At 35.7% G+C, this 27,002-nt stretch overlaps 1 protein-coding gene across 2 annotated transcripts; it reads left to right on the top strand.

Annotated features, from left to right (window-relative positions):
* Nucleotides 1-3,631: 3,631 nt before the first annotated feature.
* Nucleotides 3,632-24,101, top strand: SH3GLB1 (SH3 domain containing GRB2 like, endophilin B1). Of its 2 annotated transcripts, XM_026854188.1 has the most exons (10): nucleotides 3,640-3,780; nucleotides 6,403-6,531; nucleotides 8,265-8,398; nucleotides 8,794-8,886; nucleotides 10,967-11,053; nucleotides 12,468-12,491; nucleotides 16,847-16,936; nucleotides 17,482-17,582; nucleotides 22,425-22,656; nucleotides 23,626-24,101. In XM_026854188.1, exons 1-10 carry the CDS (start codon nucleotides 3,744-3,746, stop codon nucleotides 23,731-23,733), a joined length of 1,035 nt encoding a protein of 344 aa, XP_026709989.1. In that variant the 5' UTR covers nucleotides 3,640-3,743; the 3' UTR covers nucleotides 23,734-24,101. The 2 variants fall into 2 exon arrangements, with proteins under 2 accessions (XP_026709990.1, XP_026709989.1); XM_026854189.1 differs by lacking the exons at nucleotides 10,967-11,053; nucleotides 12,468-12,491 and having other exon boundaries at nucleotides 3,632-3,780.
* The last annotated feature ends 2,901 nt before the right edge of the window (nucleotides 24,102-27,002 follow it).

A 27,002-nucleotide genomic window follows, 5' to 3' on the forward strand; every position in this document is an offset into this window, starting at 1 on the left:
GTGCATCGTAATCCACTTCGGTTTCTCATGAGCTCTCTCTGGGTCGCAGTCAGGTTTGGAACGTGATTAAAGTTGTTATCTGGTCTGATCGGTCTGATGTATTGCCCTAAATCTCAATATTCAAGCAGAACCAATGATCAGCAGCACAGCGGAGCTCTGAAAATGCAAACTCGTCAGAAAGCATTGTTTATCTAATTTAAATGAATTTAAAGCAGTCGTGGTTTCGCTTTCAGGGAGGTCTTTCCATGCTCCCCCGCCCTCCCCCGGCTTCTTCCAGGTCTACATGTTTCCTAGACCATCTCTTCCTTTCCAGCCTCCACCCCTTTCCTTTTTTTTTTTTTTTTTTTTTCTGGACAAGGAAAAAAGGAGATGCGGTTCACCCTTCATTATAAGGTCCTGTGATGGTACCTTGTGATTTCATCTCTTTTATCATGACTTTTAACATTTAAATCAGCTTATTGCGTTAAATCTAATGTAGGTTTTTGCAGTCTGTCACGGTTTAAAGGTGGTGTGAACTGTGGTTTGCTCCAGTATGCTCTGTCTGCATTGTTGCTTTACATCTGGATAGTTACATTAGTTATCTGCTTAATCTAAACTAAAATTCAGTGGAAATGAGAAACTAACAATTTTGCTCTACCAGCTGCTGCTTTCCCCTAAAATGAGCAGTTTAATGAAACCACTGAGGGTGAGGAGCAAATACCTAAAATGTTCTTATAATCCGAGTAAGTAATGTTCTGTGTGCTACTGTTTCTTCTCCCGATTAGTTTTTTAAAAATTCCTGTGTAAGGCCTACAGATACTATTAAGGGGTAATAATTTTGTGGATTTTTTTTTTAATATCATCTTGGTTTAGATTTTGTCCTCCAGTAAAAATTACAGTTCTGTGTATTGAGTTAAACTCTGATGTTCAAGCATCGCTGATGATGTGATATGACCTGACACTGGTTGTTTTGGGATATTGGAAACAAAAAACCCTCATCAAACCCTATGAAACAGTTCAGCAGCATGAAATGGTATATAGGAAAACCACTTAAAACATCCATGTCAATTTATAAGATGGTGAACGTCTGGTAAGTGTTTCACAGGCTTCTCAGACTTTTCTGTTACAAGGGGATTGGGGCTGTTTTACCCACAACCACCTGATACCTGCGTTCCAGGGAACCTGTTCTTTCTGTGGATGAGATTATACTGTGTTCAGACTACCGTATTCTAGTTTGTAATCTACAGAAAAATCAAGCCTACTGGCCATCCTCATCCAAAGCCTGCAACTTCCTTCTGGCAGGCAGAAAATGCTTTGAAGGAGTGGTTTTCAGGCTGTCTTGCAGTACTTGCAATTTGTGGGACAAAGTAGCAAATGGTTATAGTTAGTGGTATTTGAGGTGAAATAAATAATGCCATAGAGTGTAGGAATAGGAATGCGAATCCTTCCTCTTGCCAGGCTCTGTAATCGACAAGCTGCCTGTGAGCAGTTGGGAATAAGCTGGGCTTTTACTCTTTGGTAGCAGAAACACTTATATTGTTCGTGGCTTCTACCTAAAATTAGAGATTTATCTTAATGTAATTTCTCCTTCTAGTAATTTTGCAGCATAGACATGAAATGTCAGTTGGGCTGTGATAACACAGTTGTATACAAAACGCCACAATTTCCTTCTGTGTGAGCTGTCGCATTCAGGCAACTTATGTATGTATTTTGAATTTAATAAAGATAGATGGGTGCATTAGATGGCTTACTGATGTGATTTGTTCCTGCAAGTGTTTATGTTAAGTGTCTCTGTATGACATGTTTTAAGCTTTGATAAAAAGGAAAACACAGTTTTCAGAGCTCTAATCAAGGTAGAAAATCATTAGTATCTGCCTATCTTGGAAGAGTTTTTCTAAGCAGAAGAAAAATTCTTGATTCATAGCACTGCCTTTATTATTTTTTTTCTTTTCCTTAAGGGATGCAGTAATGCCTGAAAAAGGACATAAAACGGAAAGACGAGTTCAAATTTAGGTTTCTGGGTAACCGAGATGGAAAATCAGTTGTTACATTACACTGATGCTGGAAATGATACTTCTGTCAAACTGCTATTTACCATGCTGCTTGGTATTGCTAAAATATTTTTTTCCTTTAGGTGTATATGTGAAATTTAACATTACAGTCTTCACACCGATTAGAAGATTTATGGAAATATTAATAGGAAAGCCTATTTTATATGCAAATGCTCTTATCTGTAATTAATAAAAATTAATACCAAAACCATTAACACTGTATTATGATGAATCTGTACAAAGTTTTTGAGAGCAGCTTATGGTAACTGACATCTCTTTAAACAACCTTTTAAACAGTAATACATCCATAAATAAATTCCATTCTTTCCTATACTACAACTGAAATTTCTCTCAAAGGCAGTTTGCTTTTATGTAGAACAGCAAATGCCACAACATTTATCCAGACTTTAGATGGATATGCTATCAAAGTTGGTTTTATTTTACATGTGATGGAAATGAAAGCTAACTTGGACAGTGCAATTTACTTGTATTGTATTCTTGTTTCTTACTGCAAGTTAAATATCCCACCAATGAGCTTGTTAAGAATGAAGTTTGACAGTCAAAAATGTTTCCAGTCCTATTATGTTCTTAATTGGTAAGCTTGTTAGGGATTTACTCATAAACCAGGTTTTTCTGAAAATGCCTGACTTTGAACAGGCTGTCAAGTGATGAGATCATCATCATCATGAGGAACTACTGTTCTGAAGAGAGGCAGGCAAACCCCTCAGTTCCGGTTTTGTTTGGTTCCCTGATGTGAAACGCGTGGCTTCCCTCTCTCCCAGAGAACTGGGACTGAAGTACAAACTGCTTGCGGATTAATAAGAGTTGGCATGAATTTAATATCAAGTGAAATGAATTGTCTGCTGGATTTATTTAGCTAAATGGACTGACATTGTATTTTGTTGTCACTGAAAGCTTGGGAGAGGACAGCAGAGGTCATTTTACTGTTTCTGTAAGGCATAATAGGATCAGTCATATCTAAACAGTTCATTAAACATTGATTTGTCATATTCTAAAAAGCAAAACGCACCCCACCCCCAAAGATAGATGTTCCACAGCTTCTCAGGGAAGTCTATTTTAGCTTTTAATCCCCGTCTTTAAAAGCTTTCTCTAATGTCTAAATTAAATTCTAATTTAAGTCTTCATGCTGAAGTTTTAACTCACTGCTTTTTGTCCTGTTTGCTGTGGACAGGACAACATTTTTTTTTAAGGTAGCTGCAATGAGAAGCTGTTGTGTCTTCAGGTTTTACTGTGGAAGAAGGGACAAAATGTACAAGATTTAAGTAATCTTTTAATTGCCTTCATTACATCTGCACTCTCTTTCCTTTTGACTCATGTTTCAAAGAGCACTGTGCAAAATTGGACAAAATGCTTCAAGTGAGAATTCTCAGTACCAAGTAGAGCATTTTTTTCTTCCTGATAGTAAAGGTGTGTTGTTGAATTTAAGAACTTTCAAATTTATTCTTAGATTTTTATTTACCCAGTGCTAACAGTTATATATTTGAAAGCATGATCTGCAACTAATATGAGTGGATAGTTGCTGCTTTAAACTTGTCCTGGGAAATTATTTCTGTGAACTGAGTATTTTCAACCTGTCTTAACTTGTAGTTCACAGAAGAAAAGCTTGGTCAAGCAGAGAAGACTGAACTGGATGCTCACTTGGAGAACCTTCTCAGCAAAGCAGAATGCACTAAATTGTGGACGGAAAAAATAATGAAACAAACAGAAGTATTATTGCAGCCAAATCCAAGTAAGGAGCTGTCATATCCTTTGAATTTTTGTTTGCAACTTTTGAATTAATAGATTTGCCGGTGTAAATGTTTACTGCGGTAGGTATTGCATAAGTTATAAAGTCACATCCTTTGAATTTTTGTTTGCAACTTTTGAATTAATAGATTTGCCGGTGTAAATGTTTACTGCGGTAGGTATTGCATAAGTTATAATATTAACAGTTCTAAAAGTTGAAGGCTGGAGTTAGGGAAAGCGTATTTTGAAGAGCTACACAGAATCAGAGACACTACTAATTGCTGGTATTTCTTTAACCCTTCAGATGGAGAAAGCTTTAGTCAGAGCTCTTTAAACTATAGTATTGATTCTATACTCTGGTCAGTCTCATGTTGACTTGTTTTTGAGTTGTTTCCTATTTAATTCATTTTCCCACTCTAATTTCAGAAATCTTAGGTAGCTGTAAGAACTCTGAAGTTCTACATGGAGTAGATGCAGTGGCTCCAGAAATGTCATTACTTTAACCTGTCTGCACAGTACAACTCGGCTTGAAGCAGACAAGATGAACTGAAATGCCTGTCTTTAACAATTCTTTTACTAAAGAATGATTTTCTCCAGATGCTGAGTCTTTATCATTTACCAGCATTTTATACGCCATACTTAGGCAATACAATAAAGTTTCAAATATGCTTTCATCAATGGTGAATCTCTTTCTGTAATAATAACAGAAGAAACGGGTAGAAGAAATGTAGTTTTTCAGTATGTTAATTTTGTTTCTGAAATTGCTGCTACAAGTATTAGTGTGGAGGATGTCAGTTTCAGACTCTCATCCTCCAGTTATCTGGGCCATTTGTGACAATTGTAAAAATTTTCTTAGTGTACAGATCTAGATTTCAAGTCAAGACATGGTTGCTAGCCAGGTGAACTACTATTACAAAAAAAAAAAATCTAAACCTCCTTTGGGTTTTCTCAAATGATAAAATTATAATACTGCTAATACCTCTGCACTGAAAACATAAATATGCTCCTTGTAACGATGTACTGAGTTAGGATTTATTAGTACAGGTAAATCATACACTGATAGCACTTCTCTTATAATGCTGGTATTTGAAGTATTATTTTAGAAGCCTGTTGCGTCCTTTAGTTGCATAAAAGCAGTATTTTAAACATAAAAACCAAAACAAGTAATCATGTGGGAAAGATGCAGTAGAGTTTATAGCATATTCCAGCTCAGATTTCTACTTTTGTCTAGGCCAGGGGAAATAGTTGTCTTGATCATTTAATCCAGTATTTGCAATATGTATTTACTTTTTCAGAAACTTGTAATTGTAGAATGTTGAATCACTAACTGTAGGTAGAACCGTGTATGGTAGAATGGTGAGATTCAGTAGAAGCATAATATATGGTAATATCTCAGTTATGCTGGCTAGTCAATTTTCTGATGGCTAAAAATACTCAGTTAAGCAGTGGTCTTCGTCTGTGAATGTAACTTCCGCTGTTTGGCAGCCTGCTTGGGAGGACTATCGCACACTGTAGAGAGCTTCTTTTGGTTGTTAATGGAGCAACCCTGTCTGGGGAAGGAAAAATGGCTTTCAATCACATTTTTAATTGTACCTTTAGGTCAGACCCATATAATAGTCCAATAATTTTAGATTACTTTTCAGTTCTTTTGTCACTTAGTCAAAAAAAAAAATTACAGGTAAAGAAAAACGAATTAATTTGGATAATTTCTGGTTCACCCTTGGTTCCAGGGAATGCACTGGCATTCATATTTGTCTATGTCAGGTTAATTTTTGTGACCTTCATGAGAGAGTAGTTATTTAATCCAGTGCTGATGAAAGTTGTCTAATTAACAGTATTGGCTTTGGTTGCATCAAAGTGGCAGGTTTGCTTATTGGAGAGCTGCTTTGTGGTTGTACTATCACTGGCTGAAATTAGTTCATATTGACTGCATAAATAAATTGAGCTAGCTATGAAGCCAAAACAATTGGTCAGAGAAATTGTGTGTTGTATCTGAGGATTTTGCTATTCTAATTAAGTGTTCCTGTTTGTCTGTGAGGCTTTTTCACCTGAGCAGCATACTGTTGCTTAATATTGTAATAGATGGATATTAATGATCATATAGTCATGAAAAGTTTTTTTCATAATTTTGTTGCTCAAACTAAGGAAAGATGAGAATATGAAATTTCTAATATCTTTAGTGGTTTGTTTCAGGGCATTTCAAGGAAGTGGGGAAAGTGGGAGAGAGATGATATAATTTCTGGGTCTACCAAACTTTGAGAATATCTTCACTGGGAACCTACAGTAGTTGTCGAACTTGATTCCTACACTGCTAATTCTAGTGAACAATTTTCACAATTTTTTCCTGGAGGGGGAAAAAAAGACTGGTTTTTAGGGGGGAAATAAATAGTCTGATAGGAGAGAGAAGGAAAGTATAATTTCTTGCTTTCACTAATGCCTCTAAGAAACACATAACAAACATGGAATACAGTCAGTTTCCAAGAACAGTATCTTCAACTTAACATTGTTCAATGTTTAATGTTTAATGTCTAGATTTTGAAATTCTGGTTTTTTTCCTTTTTTTTTGTTGCCATTTCAAACTTGTGTTTTGAATGACATTAATTTTTTCAAATAAACTTTTGTTTAGATGCCAGAATGGAGGAATTTGTCTATGAGAAGCTGGACCGCAAAGCACCAAGTCGCATGAATAATCCAGAGTTACTAGGCCAGTATATGATTGATGCTGGGAATGAATTTGGCCCAGGAACAGCCTATGGTAAGTAGAAGTAAAATGTATGTCTTTTGTTGTAGAAAAGAAGGGGGGGGGGGGAATAGTTTTTTCTTGACCACGTAAAATGATATTTCTTGTCGTCTTCCAGATAAAACTGTTCAATGACTTTTGTATTAGTTTGAGATGACTTGTATAACTTTGAGCATTAGGAGATCAGTGATGAGGTTTCTGTCTAAATCTCTAGAAATAGAACCTGCTGTTACAATTATAACCGTCTTTGTGGATGGATAATTTTCTTATCAGAACAAATAATTCTGGAATGCAGTTGCCTCATTAAAGGAACACATTTGCACATATGACAACATTTATGCATTTTATTTGTGGTGTAGAAGAAAACGTTATCTGAAATTAACTTATATAGTAAGAAGCTTCTCTAACTTCACAGTATTCCTGCTTTTTGTAATATATAGTATTTTGCTAAAGATGAGAGTGTAGAAAGTAATCTAAATTTTCGTCCTTCTCCAGCAAATTTATGTACCTATGACAGGAGGGTTGGGGGTGTTATATCTAATGTTTTTACACTGCTGTTTATAATAAAGTATAATTCTGGTGTTCTCTACAGCTCATAAAGTTGCTAATACCAGATTTAGCTGTTAATTTACCTTAACCAACTGACATAGGTGTCTGTATATATAATACAGTCTGCAATCAAAATCTGATATTTAGCTCTTATTAGTTGCTTTCTTCAAAATTGCAGTGGGAGGGAAAACTTCCAGGAAGAATGAGTTCTTTATATCTGGAAATAATGGTGTTCCTTTTCAAAAGAAGGAAAGTGCACTTAAAAAAAAAAAAAAAGATGTTTTATAGAAGACATGGATATGAAATCAGTAATGGCAGGCTTTGTTCCTTTTACTTCCACATGATTTTATGCTGTTATCTGTGGCCTCCCTCTGATCATCAGCCTCGAGTCTTGTTTTTTGACATCTAATAGTTGTACTTACAGGCAGACTGTCCCTTAACTTGCAGAATTTTTAAAATTCAGGCGAGTAACATAAACTATTGTTACAGATACACTGTTAGCTTTCATGTGATGTCACAAAATATTTTAGTTTTCAGAAAACTCAGTGTGTTTTATAACTCAGCAGTGTCAGCCTGTTGAAGCACAATAATAACTATTCTTGATACACTAATTTCAGTTTCAATACGTAATTTACAACCAAATTTCAAAGTATTGTTCAGTTAATATACAAATGTGTATTTAGAAGTTGGAGTAGATGAGAGTGGGGAAAAGCACATTATTTTCCAGTAGCAAAGCAAGTTTTTTTTCCTTGCTACCAACTACTCTTGACTTAAACTAAAATGTGATATAAGGGGAGGAGGTTGTTGGATTAAAGTAAGTGGGTTTGTTATCCCGTTCTAAAATAGATGTTCACAATGGAGTTGCTGTAGTTAGTACCACTTCTACTATGCTGTATCTGTTCTTGAAGTCTTGCCGTGACATGTGATTGTTACTAATAAAAATGGCTTGGTTTGTTGTGTGGGTTAGTTTGGTTTGGGTGGCTGTTTATTGTGGGGGTGGGGTGTTTTTTTTTGTTTGGGGGTGGGTTTTGTGTGGTTTTTTTTTTTTTTTTTTCAGATTTCTTTTGAAAGCCCTTGTGATGTCATTGGATTATCTTTCAAATTGCTGGCCTAAACTTTCCTGTGTGTAGAAACCTGTTTTGTTAACCACCTGCCTGAATCACTGTGAAGCTAACTTTTTATTTTCTTTTCCTTTGCAGGAAATGCACTCATAAAATGTGGAGAAACACAAAAGCGAATTGGGACAGCAGACAGAGAACTAATTCAAACTTCTGCTATAAACTTTCTCACTCCCCTAAGAAACTTTATTGAAGGAGACTACAAAACTATTGCTGTAAGTTGAATTGTGCATTCTTCAGCATTTCATGACAATTGTAATTGTAAATCTTCAAATTGAGGTAGTAGATAATTGTGCATTATTATTTTCCTCAGAGTAATGTAGAAAGACTCAAGTAGAATTTGTGGCCTTAGTGTTATATATTATATTACTTCCTTTTGACCAGGCAAAATCAAAATTATTCTGAAAACTTGCTTTTTGTAACTATTCTTCTATTAAAAGTATGTATCTTGAATGTAAAATGTGTGAGAATAATTAGGATCTAATTCTGCCTCTGTTCAACTGAAGAACCTTTTTGTATGTGATATTTCACTAAAAAATTTCCAAGTAGACAGGTTTTTGCTTTTAAGTATGTGTACGTGTTCTCATGAACTAACCTGACTTGCTTTCAGAAAGAACGTAAACTATTACAAAATAAAAGACTTGATTTGGATGCAGCAAAAACCAGATTGAAGAAGGCAAAAGTTGCAGAAGCTCGAGCTGCAGTAAGTAGAATTTTTTTTTTAATTTGCCCATAACTTTCAAACTTATTGATACTTATTTATAAACTTGATTACTTGGTTATGTTTCCAGTCAGAGTTCTTACCTTTACTGGTTTTCTAGATACTTTGTAAGAAATGCCTCAAAGGAACACTGAAACAGAAGCAAATTTTTGATCAAGGTGTTAGTCTTCTATTTTTAGATATTCTATCAAGCTGAACTTACTTGACCCAAGTAAATATTCTCCCCTTATTCTGTACTAGATGCACTTCCACTGCCAAAAATGACTTGCTACTTGCTACAATCTGCCAAGATGGTTGTAAATACAAATCATTCAGATGTCAAGTTTTGGCATTTGATTTTGTGCAAGTGTTGGAGTATCTGTATTATTACTTCCAACTGATGAATCTATCTATACCTAACTTTTCTGTATCAGGAATATTTGTAGTTTACTCTTTCTAAATGGTTTACTATTTCACACCACCAAACAGGGCAAGACTCTTAAACTAACATCTCTTAACCATTCTTATTCTCTCAAGAAATACATGTTCAAGAAATGAATTTAAAGTTACTATAGACTAAAAAGCTTTTGTTTTAAACTGTTAAAAGTCCCATCAAAGTGGAGGAATAGATAATTGAATGTATGCAATTTCAGCAGGGTCTGCTAATAGTATTTTCATAGCTGTCTTTTGACTGCATTCCTAAAAGTGCAGCAGTTAATGATGGATAGTGATTTTTTTTATTTTTTTTTTTTTCCCCCATAAGGGTTAATGCAGTAGGGGCCATGCACACAAATGCTGAAGGACTATAGACAATTTAAATACACAGGGACAGTGTACATGATGAAGATGCCGTGTGGGACTGTCAGATCTTGCTGGCTTTTCCAAACAGAACACTGTCCTGAAAGATCTGAGAAGCGTCATCTCTGAGACTGAGCTTTACAGATGAAGCACCTCACATCTTTGGCATGGTGATCCTTCTAAAAAACCCATTATCTCTACCTGACACTACTTCAATCCTCCATGTCATGTACACTGTCCCTGTATATTTAAATTGTCTGTATTTTACATCCATGCATGTATTTTCCCTTATATTATGTTCATTTTATGCAAGAAAGTTACTTCTCTACTTGTCAAGCCTTCTTAATCCGTAAGACTAACAATGGATAGCAGAGCAGGGTTTTGGTCAGCTAGTAGTGAAATTTGGAAGCAATGGATAGTAAACTATTTTTTTGCTTGGATTTGTTCAGTTAAGTTTCAAAAAAAAAAAAAAAAATTTTTTTGTTATTAACTTCCTGTGTGGCATAGTAGTAGGTATATACCTTTACTTTCTAAAGCAATAGAAAGACCATAAGGAAATTGTTCCCCATGAGCTTATTATTAAAAGAAAGGCTCTACACTTGAGTTTTAGTTCCATCACTGGTATAATCACTCAAAGTTTGGTGCTTGCACAAAATTATTGCCAGTTGCTGCTGCTACTACTTGACCATTCTTAAATATTCATACAGCACATAATTCAGTTTTATGCACAAATTTACTGCTGTATACTTCAATTTTAGCAGCAGTGTATGTATTTAAGAAGTATTGGTTTGTAGAATTCCCAGAGAAGTGAAAAAATTGCATCTCTAATTTATGCTCTGCAATATAGAAGTGAGAGATAACCTGGATATAGGTGTGATTCACATGGTTCATCTTCTGCTGGATCATTTCTTTATAAAGGAAGATATCTGACAAACGGTTGTAAACAGATAAGTTGGCAAAGTGTATCGAGTTATGATGAAAACTGGTATGTTTTACTACTTTCTTTGACAGGATAAAGTGATAAATTGCATCTACATTTGATTTTCTTTTCTGTAAAAATGCTTTTTCTATAAAAATATTTAACATTTGATGAAATTACATTCTCTATGCTTACTGTACAACTGAAGTAAATTAGATCAGTATTTAAAATAGAAATATAAACAGTTTTATATATATTCAGTTCAGTCTTGCGTAGCTTAAACTCACAGTGCTTTGTGCCAATAATCTGTTCACCTGCTATATTCAATGTTGTAACTTGCTTTTGTCTTTTATCTATGCACTTAAGCAACTAAATACCTCTCAGCCTGAAGAGAATAACATTATGGTAAATGTCTCTTACGTGCTCAACTTGCTGCATGTAAAATGGCTAAAGGTTTGTTGGCCTCCTGTGTTCATTCATTTTCCTATCAAATGTTTTCTCTTGCTATCCAGCTCATTTTGGTCTTGTTTTAGAGTTTCCCATTCCAAACTAGATTGATACAGTGTACTAAGTACACGTATGTCAGCACAGCATTAGATACTGTTTTTATCAGAGTATTTGTGATAATCTGAAGTATACAGTATTATATTAGAATTTCTATGAGTTTATGAATGTAAACTTAGGATGCAAAGGAGTTGATTTTTTTAATCACTTCTGAAATTAATTTTACTTGTTGGAGGGAAAGGAATGATTTAATTTTCCTTTTCTTTTAATATGAGTAGGAGTGAATTATGTGGAAAAAACCCAGAATTATGTAGAAATTATTCCCTTCAAGCAATGTTTTACAAATAACTGAACCTGAATAATGTCACATAAATTAATGGCTTAACTTAGAGTACAGTATATCCTAAACTTCTTGCAAGGACTCATGAATGCAGCTGGTTTTAGCACCATAATTGTTGAAGTGCAAAAGGAAGGGGTTAATTACTTATGTACAACATGGACTGCATTGTTCAGACTGTTCTGTTTTGGGTCTTGGATCTGCACAGAAGAGTGGGTTTCATCTCAATTAGTGTTCCACATTTCTCAGTTGTGATCAGATAAAAGAATGAATAAACTTGTTTGCCACAACTTGCTTCTGCAACCTTTATACACATTTCTTCCTACCAAAGTCCCGATTGTGTCATCTTCTTACAACTTCAGAAAATGAAAGTTAAAGGAGAACTGCATTGCAAGAGGGAATTGGAACAGCAAGCTGAAGTAATTAACTTCTCGAGTAAATTCCTTGCAGTTCTATGATTTTGCTGTACTATTTGCTACTATTTTATTACTCAGCTTGATACCTCAGTAGCATTTTTAATTTAAGTTTCAATAAAAATGCTTGTGAAATAGGAAACCAGTAATGAAATTAGCAAGAGAAATCATTCATCTGTTTCAGTCTTTACTTAACATGGTGTTAAAATGAGAATAGCTCTCCATAATTTTTCAGTATTTTAACACATTAAGGTAACTTAAATTCCTCCATAAGGTAATTTAGTTTGTCTGAATCATGTCATTTTTCTAAGTAGTTATGTCTTATGTTGTAATAGCTTGTTTTAAATAAATTCTTATAACATCTAAATTCTACAAGTCATACCTTCTTCAGTATCTTAACTTACAGATGTAGTGCTATCCATACTCATTGCAGTTTCATTGTATATGAAGGGCTTTGGGCCACTGATTTATATCATTCCTCAAATCCTTGTGAAGTCCTGAGGACAGGAAAGCAGTTAAGCCAAAGTACAGTTGCATCCTCTATTAAAGTATGACCAATGTCTAAGTTTGTATGTCTTTATTTTTTTTTCCCCTCACTCTTAATGCTGACTAGATATGGGCTGAGGAAGTGACAAAAGTAAGTAAACAATTTAGAAATTGCAGAATTCTGAAACCATAACTTGTGCTGGTCTGATGTAATAAAGGATATTGCATGTTGTTGATTTCAGTCTAATGCTGACAGCCTGGTGCATTATATCAGAATACACGGGTTCCCTCTAGGGCCTTTCAAAGTCCAGCAGTGAAACAATGCCTGGGGCTTGTTTTATACTAAACTATTTCTAGCTGACTGTCTCTTGTCACATGAGAATCATAAGATACAATAGGAAAAAAACACAGGACTTGTCTCTCAAAATTTACCAGTATGGCATACTGTTAAAAAGGACCTCTTGAGAATGAGCTTATTTGAAAATTTTCAGAAAGGTTGGGGTCTAGTCATCTAAACTGTCTTGGAAAATAATGATCTTCAACTTTTACGCAGAGCATAGAACAGTAACTAAAATGCTGGGGTACATGCAAGAAACTTCGGCAAAACTCTGTTTTGGAGGTTTGGGGTCTGGGGTTTTTTTTTTTTTTTTTTGTTCCCTGCCTTTCTCCCCAATGTTACTAGAGAATGCTGTGTTTATCTGAAGTGACTGAGTTAGGAGGTAGGCACGTCTGAAAACTGCACCTGGTCTGAAGGCGGGTTCATAAATACAGTGTTAGCCTTGTGCTGGGGGCTGCAGCCTTCTCTTTTCAGGCCATCCCTTGCACAGGGACAAACTCTGTGTTTGGAGTGTTAGGTGATAGCTGCTCTGGTGCCATGAGAAGGGCTATTCTCAGGCTCACTGGCTCTGACAAAGCAGTGTTGGGAACAGGCTCTGAGAATCTGTGCTAACAGTTAAGAAATGTCATGGTAGATTTCTGTAGAGGAGGGGAAATAATAACTAAGGGTAGGAAGAGAAGGTAAGGGTAGCTGGATTGCAGAGACTTGGGAGTATGGTTTTTAAAGGGGAACCAGATAGGCAGCTGTGGGACGTGTAAGGAGTTGCTGTTAGAAGCTGGGCTGTGGAGCTTTGGGTAAAATCTTGGAGTTGTGAGAGAAAATAAAGACTTTTTCTATTCTAGCAGTCTGTGAGTTATGGCGCAAACAGGAGTGTATGTGTAGAGTGTGAGAGAGGGTGAAGAATTAATTTAGAACTCTAAAACAAGGGTTAGGTCAACTGATCCAAAAGTTCGGGAATTATTTTACTATTTAAGTAAAGTAACAGTTTGGAAGCAGCAAACCTGTTTGCTGGGCTGCTTGGTACTATTTTGGGAAAAAGATGGTAGGAGGGCAGTACTGCTGTAACAAAAACTAATCCTGAAGCTGTAAGACAATGACAAATAGAACTATTTGCTTTTCAGAAATGACGACGAGCAACTTTGAGGATAGTAAAATCCAACAGACTGTGTCTTGGAGAGAAAAAGAAATAATACAAAGTGCTTAACAATAGCATAAAGAAGACTAAAAGCTTTAAATCTTGTAATAAAGTATATAATTCAAGGTTTCCTTTTTTTTTTTTAATTAGGGATATAAAAAGCAGACACTGTTGAGAAGTAACAACAACACACATGTTCTGCCAAAAGAACAGTAATCCATCCAGGTTTCTAAAGGCAATCTGTCCCTTTGTGTCTGAAAGTGGGAGGAAGAGGTTCATAGATGCTTTCAGTTTAAATCTAAGAAGACAGTCCGAAATCCTTGTTGGGAAGCGAGTAATCTCTAGATCAGTTACAGGCTTTTTTTTTGTTACAACAAAAGATCTGCGTGGTATCAATGACAAACTTTCTTCAGTTTAACTTCCCCTCTGAAATATGGAATTAGAGGATACTAAATACTATAAAACACGTGGGGTAGGTATCAATGTTACACACATGGATTTTGTTAGGAGTCTTCTGAGGTGTCTGATGTAGTGAATGGAAGGAGCAGAGGCTTTTAGTTTGTGTTCAGCGCGTGGGGGTTTTAAGCATCAAGAGGTGCTCCTGTTTGTCTTTTGACTACAAAGGAGACAGGGAGGCCCAACTATATTAGGTAGTATGAATATAATCCATTATCACTGTTTTACTAATAGCATGTCTCATAATACAACATTAGGAAGGCGATTTTTATTTCCTATGCCCTTATGTCTGTGTGTTATCCCTTATCTACAGGATTGCACAGTATTTGAGAGGTTATATATGCTTATGTGAGGAGAGATGATGGGGAGATGATGAATTTCTGAATATTCATATTCAGATACATGGTTCATATCCTGAACTAGGAGAGCAAGTACCATTTTGAGGGATCCTCATGGGAGATACCCAGTTAGGCCTAATTGTCCTAAAGACAAAATGTGCCTGCAGCTGCGGATCACTGCAAAGTTTAGGCTTGAATTTTGAGCGCTTTGTTCTGATCAGAAACAGCAGCAATCAGGCTATAAACTTCCCTAATTAGAAGTCAACAGTTTTTCACCTTTACCACAAGGTGTAGAATAGATATGCTGTCCTGCTACTGTTCAGCCAGCAGTACTGAAAACAGGGATGGTCAGAACAGATTGAACAGATCATCACAATATTAATTTTATGTAAATCTCTACACAACCAGTGTATTCGGCTTTTGTAAAGCAATGTAATTAAAGTCACTCCGTACTGGCTAAGTTAATACATGTTACCACATTACTTCCTTTGTCTTTTCTTATAGACAGTAGTTGATTTGTTAAAATATTGTTGAAACACATGGGATTATTCTGATGGATGCTTCCCCTTTTTATTAGTTCCTGTTCTCATGTATTTACTTACCTGGCAGGAAGACCAGAACACATTAGCAACTGCTGACTTCAGAGAAGCAAGATACTAGACTATTTATCTCCAGATAAATGGTTTAGCTATGATTTAGCACCTTTTTTTTTTTTTTCTCCTTTCTTTCAGGAACTGAAGATGTTGCTAATAAAGGAGGGAATGCTTTTCTTCCCCTCTTGGCTATCAGATTTGCTTTTACCCTCTATTTGTTCTTACATGTCTCTCATGAACTGGCAGATAGATTTCACTGGTATTAATACAGATTTAATAGGAAAATTCCGAGCAAAGATTCTTGCCTCAATGAACTTTGAAAACCTAATTAGTTTGTAACTTGATACATACACTGCTATCTCAGTTTTAAGTAAGAAATACACAGTAGTCTGTAGCTGTTTCCTCACTGTTTATTAATGTGTAAGCCTTCCCAGCTGCAGTGACTTCAGATGAAAAACATTGCTTGTGTACCTGCATCATTCTTCTGTGTTTATTTCTGAGATTAAGATTCTTCCGTATGACTTTTCATATTGATTAAAATTAGTAGAATGCAAGAGCAGAATGTTTGCAAACTCATCCTTTTGAAACCAGTGTTTTATCAATATCACGTCATTAAGTTTCCTGAAAATATATTTCCTTACTGCATTTTGTTTAGAACTGTAACTGCTGCATCTTGGACTTAATGCAGATTTTTGCCTTTGGGTTTGATTTTAGAAACGAGGTACTAAATGCACATAAGCACTGAGGCAAGGTAATCTAGATTCCAGGCTGAGGACATTCTGTCTTGGAACAGAAACTCTTACATATTTCAACACATGTTTTATGTATTTGTGTGTTTTGAGTAGCGTCCTTTTTTCCCCCCTCCCAAAAAATACTCTGATTTTGGCTTGTGCTAGATAGAAGTCCTTTAAAACTGCTATAACATTGTTAACTTATTTTAAACTTGCTGCTAACAAAATGTAACAAGAAATAAATTTGAATTACTTAATTCAATAATTTTAATAGAAATTTTACTCTAATTGAAGTTAAAACATATGCTATAGTTCAGTTTTACTTATTTTTAAAGATGCCTCAATTACAAGCTCCGGAAATCGTTGTAGCAGCTTGGTGGCCAGTATGAGACATTAATTTGTGAAATATCCTGTTAAAACTTAGTGTCAAAGATTTATGTACAGCTGATTGCCATGAAATTTCCTGACAAAAATAATTTGGGGTTTACCCTAAATTATTTGGTCAGATCTCCGTTAACTTGGAAGTATGGAAAAAAATTACATTGTCCTTGGCTGCCACTGCTATGCTGGCAGAAGCCTTGGTGCAAACACTTACACTGGTGGATGTGTGGTTTGTTATCGGGAGAGGTGGGGTACTACTGCTGCCAGAAAAATGCCTTCCTTTTGCATACATTGACTGGTAGGTGTCTGTTGATAAAGCTGTTTGTTCTGTATACAGGGCTTCAACATTTCTGAACCTCAAATACAGTTCCTCTTTTTGTCTAGTAAAGATCTGCAAAGAAAAAGCACGTTTAAAATACCTACCCTTGTGATTAATACGTTTGTATGAGTAGCTCTGAATAAGATGGAACTGTTGCAGTTGGAAGGTGTAACAGAGTGCATTGTACAAATACCTAATGTGCATCTTTACTTTTAGTCTGAACAGGAAGTACGGATTACTCAGAGTGAATTTGACCGTCAAGCAGAGATTACCAGACTTCTGCTGGAAGGAATCAGCAGCACACATGTGAGTACCCAAATGAAGCAGAGGGGGGAAAATCAAAATCAGAGCACTTAGTAAAAATAACTACAGTCAGCTACTTGGGAACTTTAGGCTACAAGTTTTCACTTTAATGCCTTAGATCATCAAACAACTCTGGCTTTTTATTTTTTGAATTCTAGTTTAGTATTCACTGAATTTAACATTAGTTTCTCATTAACCTTGAGAATGCAGGAGCTTTCGTTTTTATCCTTTCAACTCAACTTCCCATTCATCAGATGAGCTGAATGTTGAAACCACAAAAACATGTTAAAATACTTATTCTGTTGTGAAAATAATATAGATAAATGGCATGATGCTTGTACAACACCAGTTTTTTGTGCTCAGATGTGTTAAGTTTTGTGACACTTTATCCCAGTTACCTGGTAAATCCAAGCAGTATGCCTATGTAGCATAAATCCCTACATGCCATAAATCCCTACGTGTGTCAGCACCTGATTAGGAGACCAGTCTTTCTAATGCATCATAGTACTTTTACAGACTAAAAACTTGAATTCTTTGCTGTGTTATAGGCACATCATCTTCGCTGTTTGAATGATTTTGTTGAAGCTCAGATGACCTATTATGCACAATGTTACCAGTATATGTTGGATCTTCAGAAACAACTTGGAAGGTAGTAACACTAAAAACGTCAGAAAAAACAGTTTTTTCTAAGTGCTTATGAGTACTAAGAAAACTTACACTGATATAACAGTGGTGAACACACAGGCATGCTAGACTGAAAGGAAATGTATCTGTTCTCAGGTAATTACCTCAGTGCAACTACTTCCCTAATGCCTTTTGAGGTTGATTGAGATTTTGTGTATTTTCTAATCGAAGAAGGTGAGCCCATGGTAACCTCATTCAATGACACAAAAAAATAGACTGTCCAGGGCTTTACTTGCAATCATTCGGTTGTCTTATGCTTCGTACCACAAAACGGCTATGCAATCTGTGACAAGTTTTTGTACTGCTTGTAAATTCCTGTTACCTCTGCATTTGCTACAGGACACTACCTAATTTTCAATGAAACTTCAGTCTCCACTGTTAATTGAGTTGCCAGCATAGATATTGTATCTAGGGAGGAATGTACTTTGTAATATCTATAATCTGGAATCCAAAGCACTTGCAGTGGAATGAGCAAGTTTGTCTAGTTTTACTGGTCTGTGAGTTTAGCAGTTTTAAAGTCAGAGAAGAAACTGTCTGACATCAGTTTGTGCTTATAATCCTTTCTTTTTTTGATTGGTGGTGATGTAGATGTCTTTACATGCTTACTTTTCATAAAGTTTCCCTGTTATTGTTCACAAAGAAGGTTATGCCAGACTATATTATATAGGTGAGCATATGCATTGAAGAATTATCTGTGTTTAGAAATTTACTATAGTGTCTATTCTAAATACCTGTTTCTATAAAGTATCTTAGTTTTTCACGATGAGGAAGTAAAAACAAAAGTGTTCTTGAATCTTGTCCTTTTCCTGACTTGCAGCTTCCTGTGGTGTTTTATTTCTTTTCCTCAGATTGTTTGAATAGATAGTTTGAAGACATTTAGAAAAAAGTCTTTAAAACTGTAATTTTGTTAAAAAGCTACATCTTTAAAGTTACATTCCATTAAAAGATGTATTCAGCTATAAAATTTGGTAGTGCATAAATGCAAGTTGTAGAACTGAAAGTTTGAAAAAAAACATTTACTGGATTAAGGACAGGTGCCTCTTAAATTAGAAATCAAGGGAAGTATATTTATACAGCTATTTTGAGAGGACGTTTTTAAAATCTGTACTCTTATTCACTATATTTACCAAACAGAAAACTTTAAGCATAATAACCTTAACCTAGGGAAGAACATATGCCTCTCAAATTTTTTGCTTTAGGATGTACAGCATGTGCAGAACAGCGGTCTTTGTTTAAAATTTATGTAAACTACCAGATACAAAAAAGTCTATTTTAAGAAAAATCTTTATGTGGCTATGATCTGGTTAGTATTTTTGATAAAATTACTATGACTACTAGAAGACCAAAAGAATGCAAACTTTGCAAAATCCTAAATGCCTCAAACAACCAAATGAAGTTTCTCTACCCATGTGGATTAAAACAGTAATGATATTAAATATTGGGCATGTCTGTCTTTCCTTATACAAGGAAGTCCCACTGAACTATAATGTAGAGCACTAGGACAGGGTCTCAAGTTGTGCTAATTCTTTTGGAAGAGTTCCTCAGTTTATAGGCATATGGTGCATAGCACTTGCATTAAATAAACAGATGAGCAGGATATGTGTAGCGGTCTTCCTATGTAGGCAGATACAGTACCAAATAAATAGCTTAGGCAGCTCAGCTGGAGTTTGGTTGTATTTGACAGTTCTCTGTTGGTTAACAAGGGATATACAGTGCTGGGTTATAAATACTTTTTTCACACATTTAAGAATGGCACTGTGCCATATGCTCATATGAAAGCCAAGAGATGTGAGGGACTTACTTTTGTTTTGAGATCACTGGTGAACTAAAGGTGTTCAACCTCTAAGCAGGATACTTTGTTGGTTGAGACAGAAACCTGGTTCTTGGAGTAGATGCATATTGTATGTTGTACTTGGGTCAGAATCCAGGGCATAAACCCTAAGCTGGTTCCAGAGCTGAGCACTGATTTTCCCCATGTACTCTCCAGAGTCAGCTGTAGGGAAGTTGGGGGCAAAACTCGTGCTCAGTTCTCTTTATACAAACACATGGCTTTGTGGATGTTTCTTTTGCAGGCAGCATCAGCTGCTTATCCCTCTACTGCCTACCTGTCCTGTGAGGCTGCTTAAAGAATCAAATCTCCCAGCTTAAAAGCAATCTCTTTTTTTTTTTTTTTTTTTTTTTTTTTCTGGCTGCTTTTTTTTTTCTTGCTGATAACTGCTTATGCTTTGAATTTTCTCAGCTTCCCTGGCAGCCAAGCCTAAGTTTTGGCATCATTATTTTTTCAAATTACCCATTACTAGTCCCCTACTCTACAAGCTGTGAAACTCCTGCTACTCAAGTGTTCAAAAAAATCCCAGACAACCTCTGTATAGCTGAAACTTTCCAGTAACACGCCTACATATGGCTTTGCAAAAAGAGCGAGACTTAATGCTTTTACTGATTGACAGAGTGGTTGTAAAGCTTTGGTTTTCCACAGGCTGTACAAACTAGTGACTGAACTGAGCAGAATGATTTACAAGTAATTACTGTGCTGAGAACAAGTTTAGCAGTATACTCAACAGTAATTTAGCAATATTGAGAAACAACTGATTGTTGTTAAAAACTAAATTCCTCGGAATGCCAACTAATCAAGTAATAAACACATCATGAGGCACAGCTGAAAAATGTGGGGTCTGGCTTTTCCTCCCTTTGTTCTGCTCATTTGATCTGCTTTGGGAACATGAACTGGTTTGAAATAACTGGTCTGACATGGAAAAAAAAACCCAACAACACTTTTTTGGTGGAGTTACAGCCTCTAGTTGGTGAGTTGAACTAGCTCTTTATGATCAAATGAGGTCAAGATAAGTCAGAGCGGGAAGTGAGACTTCCTCCCTTTCATGGTGGTAAACTGCTACCTAAGCTCACAAGGGTCTCCTGAAAGTCTACCCAATGTTTTGTTATGCAATTCAGTCTAACTATAAAGGGGCTAGTTCTGTCCTTGACAATACACTCCTGCTGTTTGCCTTCAGTCAGATAAAACAGATACAACTCTAAGGTGAGCATGTTTAACAAGCTGTTCTGATTGAAAGTTAGCAATCTTCTTGATTTTTATTAGATTAGATTGTTGAATCAGATGTGTTGATTCAGCAAGATTGCTAGATCTGACTCAAGTGACAGAGAAAGAACACTTGTGCAATAAAGGGATAGAGGAGTGGGTCCACCCTGTTTGGTGGCAGTGTAGATTAAGTATAGTGTGAAACTGTAAAGTTGTGTGCAGTACTGCTGCAGCTGATACAGATTTAAGATGCCTTAATTCCAGCTGTGTTCATGGCCATACAATCCAAAAGTTAGTCATTATACTGATTCCGTTTTTACCTGCATCAGCTCCCTAAACTAGCTCCTCTTATGATTATATGAGGATCAGTAATGCTGCAGACATGGGTGTGGGAATACAGTGATGTTGATGTATATGGTTAAAGTAGTCACTGAACTGCATCTTCATTACTTAACTGGGGAGCATAGGTGGAAAGGGATGAGATGAGATTTTATTTTCTGACAGGTGGGGGAAAAAAAAGGCAGGGGGTGGCATGTAGTATGTCCACATCCTGGATGTTAGTGAAAAAGCGTTTGTGTAGAAGGACTGATGAGGAGAGTTATGTGTGGGAATTGACTGACTTGGTGTGTAGACTTGTCAAAAGAATGGAAGGAAATGCAGCCACAGTTCCACATCATCCTGACTCAGTCTAACTCCTACTTGCTGACCCTTTTTCACTGCATCAGCTCTGCCACTTTTCAAAATCTTCACTGACCTGCTTTTAAGGTAGAGTCAGATGAGCGTTGAAGCAAAGGAAGGCAGCGAAGATGACAGTGAATAACTACATCAACTGCTAAATAAATGAGTTTAGTCTGCCATGGAGCTGCATCCCAGGATGCAGGGCAGAGTGACATGAGACAGTGACCCAATCCCACAGTTCCTCATGCTTCACTTGCTGCTTTACTATCCTCCCCGCTCCTTCCACTTTTCACCTGTGTTATTCTGTCCTCTCCCATGTATCTGCTCTAGCTCTCATCACAGTTTTTTGTGATTCAGATCCTTAACTTGCTAGATGATTATACACTTTTTCCTACTCTCCCCCTTTTTTTTCAGGCAGGTTGATGAGTTGAATTGACAATGGAAGGGTCTAGCAAGCACTGCTGCTGGCACAGAACAAGCAGCAGCCTGACCTCGAAAGGCGGGGCTTAAGTTTATAGAAGTTCATCTTTAGTATAACAGATATTTTTGTTTTACAGCATGCAGCTAGCTGTATCAACAAGCTGATTTAGATTACAAAAATAGTTGTGGGGATTTTTTTCTTCTGTCAGAGGGAGGCTGTGTTTTTAACCTGCATTATATTTTCCTGATCTGGTTCACCAGCACAATCTTTTGTGCAGCCACATAGTTGAGGAATGAGCAGGAGGAGGTGGAAACTACTTTTACTGGCAGAGCAATCAAAAGAAATGTTTATTAAAATACAGTCTGAACCAAATCTGACCAACAGTGCTTTCCTGGTTTTGCCTCTTTTATTTTTTTTTAGGCTATTATCAAGGTTTTTTTTTAAGGTGGCAGTGTTTCTTTTTAAAGTATGTTGGTTTGATTTATACTACAGGTCAGGAACAAATCTTTATTTAGTTTCATACAGATATCGGTGCTGTTCTATTACTGCTGTATGCTAGTGTTTATTCTGTAGTTGATGAAAGCAAGAATGCTAATTTGGGCATGGAGACATGTGTATCTCCCCAGGTAGTACTGATTCACTCAAAAGTCTTTTCATTTTGTCTTCTCCCACAGCTTTCCATCTACTTTCCTCTCTAACAATAATCAGTCTTCCTCAACTCCTGTGCAGAGTGTTTCTACTCCCTCAGTCTTGGCCTCAGCCTCTGCTTCGTTGCCTTCAGTAAGCAATTCAATTGTTACTTCAGGCATCAGTGAACTGAGGTCATCAAGTGGCAGCAGGAAAGCTAGAGTTCTCTATGATTATGATGCTGCAAACAGCAGTGAATTATCACTACTTGCAGATGAGGTAAGAGTTTTCTATGTGACTTGATCATTTAAAAATAAAGTCAGAATGCTTGTGACTAGCTAGTTAAGATGTGCTATATCAAGAAATCTGTGTAGTTGATTTTTTAATTAAACTTCAGTTGTACTCTTAGAGTGTTGTCCTGTACCTATATACCCTAATATTCTATAGTGAGAGTTAACATTTGTTAAACCAGTTTAGCTTGCAAGAACATTTTCTAGGCAATCAAGATGTAATTCTGCTGTCTATTTTTTACCACGCCTTTAGCACTGTTATCAATTCGTCTTTCAAATAAGAAGAGAAGGGAAGAATATGAAAATACAACCACTTCTTGTTTTGATGGTAGTGGTTGTGCTGTGTTTATTTCTGTTCCAGTTCAATTGTGCTCTTAAGTTGGAGAACCTCTGCAAAGCAGGCAGAGACATACAATGAAGCAGAGTGCTGGAATAGAGTTCCACCTAGTAATGTCACTGTAGCTAACCCTGAAGAAGATTATCCACAAAAAAAGTTCTCGATTTTTGTTTTTTTAAAATGTGCGTTACTTAAGAAAAAAGTCAAATAGAAATATTTACCTAGACAGTGACTTAGAAGCTGTGGCCTAAGGTTCTCTCTTAAGCTGTAGCTCATCAACACCATCTATCTTTCAATCATGCACTTGAAGATCCGATGAACTTCCTTCTAGATTTCTTGTTAAAGTTTATATATAGATAAAAAATAATAGAAAAATACCCAATAATGAATAGAATAGCATCAGAAAAAAAGGGCCTTTAAAATATGCTACTATATCTACTTTTCTGTGGACCAGTTAATAATTTTGATGAGCACTGGATTATGTTCCATGGATGCTTATATTAAATGCTCTATTTAACTGTTGCTCTATTTAGTATCAATTCTGAGACCTTGGAAATCACATGAAGGTAGACTCTATTTTTCTTCCAGGCAAGGTTATAATAATGTGTTTCTGTTTTTTAGGTGATAACAGTGTACAGTATCCCTGGCATGGATTCAGACTGGCTGATGGGTGAAAGGGGAAATCAGAAAGGCAAAGTGCCTATTACTTATTTAGAACTGCTAAACTAGATGGTTGGCCTCAATACAGACTGTCAATTATGGCAACACCATATTTATATACAATTAACGTTATGTAAGCAGGTTTTAAGTGTCTTCCATGTTATTGTCTTGAGGGACAAATACCAGCCATTACAGACTGGCTTTTCTGCCAGCATGGTTGCATGGTAAATATTCTATTCAAACTTAATGTGTTTAAAGCTTTTACTTCATGTGCCAAGAACATGTTTCCTACAGATTTGTTTCTACTGAAGATTTCACTAATACAAGCTTCTACTTTTGAGTAATCTAGATTGAAAGCAGGAGGTACTGTTTTCTACTGAAATTTTTCATTAATGGCAAAGCTTTTCTTCACATAAAATAAACTTATTGTGAACTGATGCAGGTGTAATGCACGTTATTTGAATAACCAAAACCAAACTTGAAACATAAACCTTAAAGAAGGCCACATGGTTCTGTTCCCAACACTTGTGGAGCTCAAATGTGCTGAGGCATATATGGCTGTTTACTGAGTAACTTGTGCATTTAATCACCTTTGAAAAATGTAAGCGGTTGTTATCTCTCTGCTGAAAATTTAAGGCAAATTGCTAGTATGTTGAGATTTTAAACTGCACCTAGGTAGATTGACACAAGCTAGTGACTTATGTTCTGACTCGTTTTTAGTATTGCCTTGTATTATTTCCCCTTCAATTGCTTTTCAGAAAAGAGGCTAATTCAGTTTGGTTAGTAATTATTAAGATTCTTTCAACTGCAAGTCAGCCTTTACATTAAATTAAGCACTGCATTTTGCTAACAAACTCTGTCTCTTTACATTTAAGTAGTTCTATAGATGAGCATACATTTGTTCAAATTACAGGTTTTAATGAAAATCTGCATTCACAGTTCTTATGCAACAGTTTATTGTTATGTTCTAATTGGATTTAATTAGAGTTACATTTTTTTGTTTTGTAAGAGGGTGTCCTTTAAATATGTGGGAAGGAAAAAGAATGTTTTGAACCTAAAAATGGCGTTAACAAAGGTAGTATTATCTGCGAATAATCTTTCCTAACCCTTGCATCCTTTAATGTTTCATAAATAGCAGATTTTTAATGCTGTGAAAAGGTTAAAAGGATAGGTTGAGCGGATTTTTTTTTTTTCATTAAAGTTCCACTATATTTTATTAACTGTGTTGGACTGTTTGAAGGAAATTCCTTCCATTGAGAAGGAAATGTTTTTCCTTGCAGAAGATTCAACATTGACAGAAGTCTAGTTTAGTTCTCAGGGAACACTGATACCAGGTGCTTAGCTAACTCCTTCTGATCAGCAACTTTGCAGTGAAAATTCTTTAAAGAATTTTTAATATTGTCCTTGCAAACACGTAGTGATGAAACTTTCAATGATACAGCTTACTTCAGTGGGATGGATAAAATTGTATTCCTTTAGGTGATGTGGTTCTTTAATTAAAAAGTGATTATTTTTATTTTGAATTGCACTTCCAGATACAGTCTCTTTCATTTTTAGAGTGCAGAGGTTACATTAAAGCAAATACATTGATTTGTCATAAATTGGAACCTTCTTGGGGTAGCTACCAAGACAATCCTAGATTGGATCAGTCTGTTAAATGTAAAAATTAGAGGAAACAATAGTAATAATTACTGATTATTTAGAAATAACCATAAATAATTAATGATGCATTAAATAAAATTAGTAGGAAGATAAAGCCCTCTGGTTTAGAAGGAAAAAGACTGAACACTTTAACCACCGTGGTGATCTTCTCTAATCCTTTCTCATGTGGACGGCCATCAAATGTGTTTAAATTCAAGTCAGTATTATCAATTTGACTTAATTTGTAGAATATTTAAGAATATCTAAAATAATTTAAAAAGGTAATTGACTCTTTGCTATACTGGACTGTTTACTTCCTATTTAAATGCAATAAAATGTTATAGAGCAGCATTTAAAAAGATGGTGGGGATTTAGTGAAATACAGTAGTATGGCTATGTGAAGGCAACATATGGCAGCAGTCAAAATTACTTTTTGTTATATGTCAGCAGCTTAAGCTATATGTGAGAGAAGTTGCAGTTGATCCCTTAGTCTAACAAAACTGCAAATCCGTACTCTCAGTTCTCCCTGTTTCTGTTTAATTTCAAAGCAAAAGTAATTTTCCTCTTAAGTAAAGAAAGTTGTTACAGTTTTCTTCAACTATCTTGAAGTTCTCTGTTGTACCACTGAGAAGGGAAGCTGGTAGAAAAGTGTTCATTAACTTAACGTAGTATTATATTAAATAGAACTTTATTGGAGGCAGTCCCAAAACTCATTCTCTTTAATTGTTATTTTGTGGGGAACTTTCAAAAAGAAATTGAAGGGCCTTCTTTGAATTTACTTTCCAGCTCAATAATTTTTGCAACAAATACAAAGGTAACTGAAGCTGGCTTTGGGTCTCTCATTTCTTTGGTTAACTGTTTTCCTAGAACAAGCTTTGTGGGTTGAAAGAAGAGAATAAAGGTAAACCAGGCCAGAAAAACTATATGAAAAGTTCCAGACATTTGGGAAATCAGATTTCAAACATTAAAAAAAAGCGTAGAATATACATTACCTTATATTTAATAGCTGGTTTGGCAAGATAAGTGCTTTCTGAATTGATACATAAGAATGTGTACATGGGTGGGATAAATTGCTGTTCAATTCTTACCCTTTTTTTCTATTTTTACTGGCGTTTTACTTTTCTAATTAATGCTAAGATTTTGGACAATTTCAACCAGAATAACCATTTCATATATACTCTATAACAAATTTGAGTAAGCATCAAATATTATCAGCTTTTGTGGCAGATGGGATAATATATTGCGTAATTAGTGTGAGTAATGAATGTTTTTAGAAAAGTAAATACTAACTTTAAATAGTTTCTGGTTTTAATGCTTTCTTAGCCTAAGCTTGAAAAGTAACTCCTGTTTCTTAACAGAAATTCTGGTTTGGACCTTTTGCAAACCATCAGACTTCTATAATTGTTATATTGCTTCTGTTTCTTTCTAGAGTAGTGTTGTATTTTGGAGCAGAATTCTCTACCATATGGAAATTTTGGCTACAGGTAAAACCATCAGTATAGTGTCTTAATTCAGGCAAATGTGTGTGGGAAGGTGGAGGAAGGAAAGAAATATATGCATGAAGTACATGACTGTGCAAAGATATTGAACTTAGCACAGGGCTCTGCCAAAACTAATTAGTCTTCTGAAATAGAAGGATAATTAGCCCACAAACAGCACTGTGTTATTACAGCTCTACTGCCTCTGAGGTTGGAGCT

This window comes from Athene cunicularia, assembly GCF_003259725.1.
Source record: "Athene cunicularia isolate RWA chromosome 8 unlocalized genomic scaffold, athCun1 chr8_part1, whole genome shotgun sequence".
Classification (NCBI taxonomy): Eukaryota; Metazoa; Chordata; class Aves; order Strigiformes; family Strigidae; genus Athene; species Athene cunicularia.